The sequence below is a fragment of the Delphinus delphis genome, chromosome 15, assembly GCF_949987515.2.
Source record: "Delphinus delphis chromosome 15, mDelDel1.2, whole genome shotgun sequence".
Taxonomy (NCBI): domain Eukaryota; kingdom Metazoa; phylum Chordata; class Mammalia; order Artiodactyla; family Delphinidae; genus Delphinus; species Delphinus delphis.
The window spans coordinates 18,366,212-18,373,501 of record NC_082697.1 but is presented as its reverse complement, the minus strand read 5'-3'; the positions used below and the strand labels follow the sequence as shown (position 1 = coordinate 18,373,501).

The 7,290-nt window shown below is 63.5% G+C and overlaps 1 protein-coding gene across 1 annotated transcript; it reads right to left on the bottom strand.

Annotated features, from left to right (window-relative positions):
* Nucleotides 1–652: 652 nt before the first annotated feature.
* On the bottom strand, nt 653–5,665 carry EMILIN3 (elastin microfibril interfacer 3). Its single transcript, XM_060030778.1, has 4 exons — nt 5,484–5,665; nt 4,087–4,209; nt 2,702–2,925; nt 653–2,439 (listed from the first exon to the last, which is right to left on the bottom strand). The coding sequence occupies exons 1-4, from the start codon at nt 5,648–5,650 to the stop codon at nt 653–655; spliced, it is 2,301 nt and encodes a 766-aa protein (XP_059886761.1). The 5' UTR covers nt 5,651–5,665.
* Nucleotides 5,666–7,290: the final 1,625 nt, after the last annotated feature.

The window sequence follows — 7,290 nt, the reverse complement described above, 5'->3', positions numbered from 1 at the left end:
TTACAGTGGGAGGCATCTCCAAACAGATCACTTGGACCCCATCCTTTCCTCCGGGAATCTGCGGCTGCCTAAGCCCTCACCTTGGGAGAGAATCAAAAGGAATAAAGAGAACTCTCCACTGAGTCCTTGTGTTTCCGTTCTGTCCTGAAGGACCCGCAGGGTGGTGGAAACCTCTGGTCCTTAGTTCAGGAACAGCATCCTTGAAGCTGCCAGGTGGGAGGACAGTGCCAGTGGGCACGACCTTCCTGAAGAAACCAAGCCCAGGTGGCTGAGAAGCCTCTAAGGGCTTGGAGCTGCTGTCCACAGGCGAAGGGAGATGCGGAGAGACTGCTGTCCAAGAACGGACCTGAAGGTCTGCGCAGATGCTAACTGGTGTGTCTGCAGAAGAGCGATTTGCAGACCGTGGGTGGTGCAGTCTCTTGGGGCCACCCCGGCCTTCAGGCATGACGTCCTGGCCTTGACCGCAGTCCTGAATTGCCCAGTTGGTGCCTGGGCAGTCAGGTGGAGCCGGACCCACACTGTTCCTTCAAGGCCCTCTGAAATGGCATCCGCGCTGGCCAGGGGAGGCTGGGAGGCACTGCTAGGCAAGGCTGGGCTCTGGGGGAGGGTCCCCAGGGTTGGCGGGATCTGGGGGTTGGCCTGTCCAGCCCACCTAGTCGGCCTGCCCTGCCCGGACCTGCTCGGCCAGCTGGGCCCGGCAGTCCAGCAGGTCATCCCGGAGGCGGGCAATGTCCTTTGCGTGCTGGGCCAGCGTGCGGTTCAGCTGGTCCACGTGGTCCCACAGGCCCTCCCTGGGCCCAAGGGACTCAGCCGCCAAGCTGTCCAGGCCCGCAGCCAGCAGGCCCAGCCTCCCACAGGTACCTTCCACTTGCGCCACCCTCTGGTCAAAGTGACCCACCGCAAGCTGCAGTTCCTGGGCCGTGTCCTGGCAGCGGCTCAGCCTGCCAGCCACACTGGCCACGCCGGCCTTGAGTTGTTCCAGCTGCCCCCGCAGGCTCAGGACCTGCCTGTGTCCGGCCCGAAGCCACGAGCCTTGGCTGCTGACCTGCTCCTGGATGGCGTGGACCTCAGCCTCCACCTTGCGTTCCCGCTCATCCAGGGATGTGTTGGCGGCCAAGAGGGCATCAGAATACTGGCTGACAGAGTCACTGAGGCCCGTGAGCGACTTGCTCACAGAGTTCAGGTTGACCTTGAGCAGGGTGATCTCGCCTTGGAGGGAGTTGCCCGCTGCTTCTGCCAGCTGCCCCTGGACCTCAGCCACGGTGCCATTGAGCTTCTGGAGCAGGGCCGCATGGCTGGCCACCTGGCGTAGGAGGGCCTCGCTCCGGCTCTGCCAGGCCTTCACTTCGGCCACGAGATTGTCCAGGATGGCTAGGGTGGTCCTAGGGGTACACGAGGCCTCCAGTGAAACCAGCCGTTGTTCCAGCACCGCCAGCTCCGTCTGCACGAGCGGGCGAGCCGATCTGCCTGCAGGAGCGCTATCGTGGCTCGGCTCCCCAGCCAGCGTCAGCAGGCGTTCCTCCAGCCTCTGCACGCGCTCTTCCAGCATGGTGTGGAAGCCACGCACACCCCAGCCCCCCTCCTGCATCCCCAGACAGCAGCCCCTGGCTCCACCCTCTGTGCTGTTGACGGTCTCCAAGCCCTCCAGCAGCCCATCCACGCCCCCCTCGAGCATGGCAGCAGAGAGCCGTGTGAGGTCATTCCCGTCGGGGGGGCTGTGGCCCCTTTGGGCCTCGGTCACTGCCTGCAGCTTCCTCTCGAGGCTGTCTACGCGGGTACTGATCAAGGCCAGCTGGCCACAGCAGCTGCCCCTGCCAGCCACGCCCAAGCCCTGCAGCCGGGTACCCAGCTGTGAGAGCTCCCGGCGCAGGGCCAGCTCCCGGCCATCCAGGCTCTGGTGCAGCCTCCGGCTGGCCGCCTGGCCCTCCTCGAACTGCTGCCGCACCTCCTGCACCTGTAGGTCGCACGCATTCTGGACACCCTGCAGCTTCTGCTCGACGCCATCCAGCAGGTTCCCCCAGAGTCGGTGCAGCCGTCGGTCCACATACTCGTCCAGCAGCGCCAGGGAGGTGAGCGGAGATGGGGGGCTCTCCCGCAGCCGCTGCAGGTGAGCCTCATGGCCGAGGGCCAGTCCATGCACCTCGTCCAGCAGTTGCACCTTGGTCCGGAGTGTGTTGCTCACCTCTGTCACCTTGCTCAGGATCTCATCCAGAGGAGGAGTGAGTGGTCCTCCAGCTCTGTCTCTGGGGTTCACAAACCCCTCGGGGATGACCCCAAAGCCCACAGGGGCAGCAGGAGCGTTGGAGCCACCAGTCACCCTGTTGGGGTCTTCGTGGCTGGCCACCAGGCCACTGAGGGTACCATATGCTTGTGCCAGGCGCTGGACATCACCCTCCAGGCGTTCCAGCCGTTCACCAAACAGCCCTGGGCCTTTCCTTCCTGGGAAAGAGGAGGAGAGAACCCCAGGGTCATCACTGGCCTGGCTCTCTCAGCTCGTCCTGTTGCCGGGCCACCCGAGAGGTTTTCTGGTCTGAGCCAGCCTTGCTGGGTATGGTTCCCCCAGCTGTGGGAGGGGGCTCTAGGGGCTCACCCCCACGTCCAACACGAGACGCACCCTCCCCAGCCCTGATCGGGCTCAGCCAGCTTGTGTCAGTCCCCAGAAACCGATCACCTTGGCGAGGGTCTCCATGGGCAGACTCACCGTGGGGGCTGGAGGCTGCTCTGCTAGAAGGAAGGGGCCTGGGGCCTGGGCCCACCTGCCCCGAGGGAACCTGGGGCTCAGGCTCCGGCTGAGGTGGGGCGGCCGCGTGGTCCGTGAGATGCTCGGGGCAGCCTTCTCCAGCGAGGCCGGGGCAGCAACGCCAGGCGAGGTCGGTCACTGTCTTGTAGCCCACCTTGTATTTGGGTCTGAGCACTGTGCGGTACCTGGGCCAGGGGCGGGCAGAGGGCAGGGCTCTGTACCTGTGGGCTGAGGCTCCTGCCTCCTGGCGAGTGACCTTGCCCCCTGGCTGGGGTCCAGGGCCACTCCAGACACTGGCAGAAGGTCTAGATGTCTCCCAGCTTCACTACACCATCAGCATTTTTCCTTCTTCTGTGCTTAAGGTGACAGGCGGTAGGGTGGAAGCAGGCCTTGCAGAGGCTCAGAGATGCGTTAGGGGAGGGGGCAGGTAGAAGCCCTACCCCATCTTGTTTGCTTGGGGAAAGGCTAGTGGGAATTTAGCCTCAAGACTCCCAAGACCACTTGGACACCCTGTGGCTCATACTGCCATCAGAAATTCCACTCTGGCTTTGGGGGTACCTTGAAAACTTTTGACAAAACCCCAGCCCCTCCCTCTGGGTGGATGAGGGGTACAGCACTGGAGCTGGGGCAGGCAGCCCTTCACACTGCCTGGGGGCCACTCCCTACCTGGGGGCCACTTAGTTCTTTCCCCTCCTTCCTGGCCTACTCTGGGAATTCAGCTCTGGTCCTGGAAGCTGGCGGAATGGCACCTCTGATTATGAGCACAGCAGGGAAGGCCCAGGGGTGCAGGGCAGAGCTCACCACGTGTACTCTCTCCCCTGTTCAGCCGTGTACCTGTTTACCCACTGACACATGGGAATAAACAGGTCTGTTTTCAGACACATGTTTGAACGTCTCCAAGTACATCACACCTGCATGCAACACGTCCTCACAGCCCACCTGTCTGGCTGAAGCCCCAGAAGTCTGGCTTCCCTCCTCTCACCCTTGGCCTGCCTTCTCCACGGTCACCACAACCCTCCCTGGGTCTACCCAGGGATCAACCATTGCTGCTGTTGATCCTCTGCTCTCCCCTGTCCCCAGCCACCCCCCTGTGCCTCTGCTGCTTCTTCCTTGCCTTGCACTGCTTCTCCCCTGGGAGCCCTCCCCTGGGTCCCCTTGGGGGCTCCAACCAAGCCTGACCTGGCCCCCCGGCGGCCCCCTCCAAATGGCCTGTGTTGGGGCAGGGGTAGGCTCTTTGGAGTCCAAGGAGTTACAACCCTTGTGGGGCTGGCTGCTGCCCTCAGCTGAAGACAGGCCTGGGGCTTATGCCCAGGGATCCTGAGTCGGTGAGATGGGGGTGCACTCACGTGACTGTCCCGGGGCAGTTGGGCCCCCATCCACACTGCCGGTACTCAGCCTTTATGTAGTTATCCGCTCCCTCCTGTAGGACACAGGTCACATTCCTGTGTACAATGTAGGCACAGAGGGCCCTGCAGGGGGAAATGGCATCCTTGGAATATCTGGCCTGTGCCAGGCCCACTGAGGCTTCTACTCCTCCCCTCCCCCAGCTGTGGGCCTAGGAAGGAGACCAGACTCCCATCTCTCCTCTGCCCCTTCTTCTTGTTCCTGGGATCCAGGGCCCTTGGCCTGGGGTCCTGCCCCACTGCTGGTCTCTCCAATCCCAGCCTCGCCAGTGGGCTGGTCACTGGGCTAAGTAAGTGCTGTACTGAACCAGGAGCCCAGTGCAGCTGCCTCCCTGCCTGGGGAAGAGGCCCACCCTGGATCCCCCTCAAGAGCCTTGCCACACTCCCCACCCTCCTCCAACTCCTTCACTGGCTCTCAACTCCTCATCTCGGCACTGAAGCTTCTGAGATCCCAACATACTGCCTTTGAGACCACACTTCTCATCTTTCCTCCCGACTGACCCCCACCCTGTAGTTTTCCCACTCCTGCCTTTGCTTCTGGTTCCTCCCTCTCAGATCACTTTTTGTACCACCTCCTCCAGGAAGCCTGCTCTGATGTGCCCAGGCCTACTGAGTGTCAGCCATGGGCTGGGTACACTCCTCCTATAATACCTCTCAAACTCAGCTAGAGTTCACATTCAGCTAGCACCCCAGGCAGAGGCCCTAACTCACCTGAAGCTACTAAAGACCAGAAGCTGAGGCAGGGGAGGACACAAGGGCTAGGGAGGCTACTGCCTGGCATAAGCCGACCACCTGTGGGCTGCTGTTGGGCTCTGGAGCCACAACACGGGCCCAGGACCCAGGAGCCCCCACCAGCTCTGCCGCCCATCCACGTTGGGCCTCCCAAAGGGTCGCAGGGGTCCAGGCTGAGCATGGGAGGGGTCGAGCCGCCGGGTGCACGGCCTCCATCTCCCACCTGGCGGGGCAGGGGAGAGATGAGAGGCCCTGGCACGGGATGGGGGTGGCCCCGCGTGCTCCGCGTCGCGGACCGCCCGCCCTCCCTCCCTCCCTCCTCTCCCTCCACCTGGTCCACTGCGCCCGGAGTCTGCACACAGAGCAGCTGGAAAATGTTACTTCTCTGGAAAGGTTTCCGCGGGCACTGCCAGTACCCCAGCCGCCGCGCCAGGCCCCCTCGGCTTCTTTTCCTTCGCCAGCCCCGCAGGCCCCCGGACCGTGGGGCGCCCGCCCGGGCGGGGGCTCATCCTGGGGTGCCCGGGGCCCCCGCGCGCGTCCGGGGCAGGTGGGAGCCTCGCCCGGGCCCATCCCTCCCGCTTCCCGCCCGCGGAGCGGCCCGCGCTTACTTGTGCGGCCCCGGGCGCAGCCGCGGGCGCCATCCCGTCGTGTAGAGGCTGTAGCGGGAGGCACCGGGCGGCGCGGGCCGCGCGAGGAGCGGGGTGCCCTTGGCCTGCGCCCCCGAGAGAAGCGCCGCGACGGCGCACAGCCAGACCGGCAGGCGGCGGCGACCCATCGCGGCCCCCGGGTCTCCACCTGGCCCCGCGCGGGTCCCCGCCGGGTGTGCGCCCGCCCACCCGCCGCTCGCCCGCCCGGGTCCCGCCGCCGGTCGCGGCCCCCGGAGCTCGCTGGCCCGGCCGCCTGGCGCTTCGCGGCGGCTGCGTCCCGCCGAGTGGCCGGCGCTGCTCGCGCCTGGGGCCGCCGAGGGGAGGCGGGAGGCGGGCTCTGCGCTGATTAGCATAAACTTGGGGCCGCGTCGCTCTCCTCCGCCGGCCCCCTCTCCGCCGCCGGCCCCCCGCCCCAGCTCCGAGCTGACGCCCGAGGGGCCGCCCGCGAGCGAGAGGTTAAGAAGAGAGCAGCCCCGGAGTGGCAGGGGCGCAGGCTGTCTTACCCCGGGAGGCCCCCCAAACACACCCATCACCCATCCGCCACTGTCTCCCGCGTGCACCCGGGCGAGAAGCAGAGCCAGAACCCTGGGGCCGGCCTGGACGCGGGGCCGTCTAAGAACGCCCACCCGCTGGACACACTGCTCTTAAAAACCCGTGTGCGCCCGGGAACCGCGGCCCGGGGCTCTGAAGCTGAGATGACCGTGTTTGGGGACGGGCCAGCAACACCTTCGCAGCCACTTCCTTGGAATAGGCCCCAGATCATCCCTGTTGGCTAGCTCTGCCTCCCCGCAGCGTCATTGTTCCAGGGTGCCCAGGACATCTGATAACTCTGCCTACCCCTCCCCGGACAACTTAACCCCTCTGTGCTCGAGAACCCTCCGCAATCCGTTTGGTGGCCAGGCTGTCCTTCTGGTTTCCTGGTGGAGTGCATCTTACCTCTGTCTCTCTCAGGTCTCTGGCTGCACGGAGTCCTGAACGCCTGTCACCCCTCCAGCCCCGCCAAAGGTGCTCTGCTTCTCCTTGTGCAACTAAAGCTCTTAGCAGGCTGGACTGCAGCACTGGCCCATTTTCAGCGTCTGGTCAAAGAAAACCTTTCGGTCTTTCTCACAAGGAGTTGCTGTTAAGTCAGGCTTCCTCCATATTTCCCTTGTGAAACTGACTCTTGGAACCCAAGAGTTGACCTTTACAGCCATCCTCATTCAATGTCATCTTGTTGGCTTTCTAAGCTGCAAAAAGCCTTTCGAGTCCTGCTTCTGTCCTCCAACAGACTGCCGCTTCTTCCTGGCTTGATCTTATCCACACAGATGATCACAGCCACCTGGGTCTTTCCCCAAGTAAAGACAGGTGTGCAGAAAGCACAGAACTCTGAGGCACACCTGGAGAGGCCTCTCTCCAACCGGACTTTGAGATGTGAATTCACACCCTTTGGGGAAAGCGATGCTATCAGGGGTGCTGGACTAGGGCAGGTCTGAAGCCCACATCTGCACCCCTGCCCTCTCCCAGCCGTGCTGGCTTGCGGGTCTTGGAGCAGGGGTGAGGCCGGCGCACACATGAGCCAAGCAGGCCAATTGTTCTCTCTCCTGGGTTTTGAAATTGAAACGCAGAGGCTGAGGGCGATCCGGCTTCCAGGTGGAGACTCTATTTGTTTCCTAGGGCTGCTGTAACAAATTACTACAAATATAGTGGCTTCAAACAACAGAAATGTATTCTTCCACAATCCTAGAGGCTAGAAGTCTGAAATCAAGGTGTCAGCAGGGCCACAGGGAAG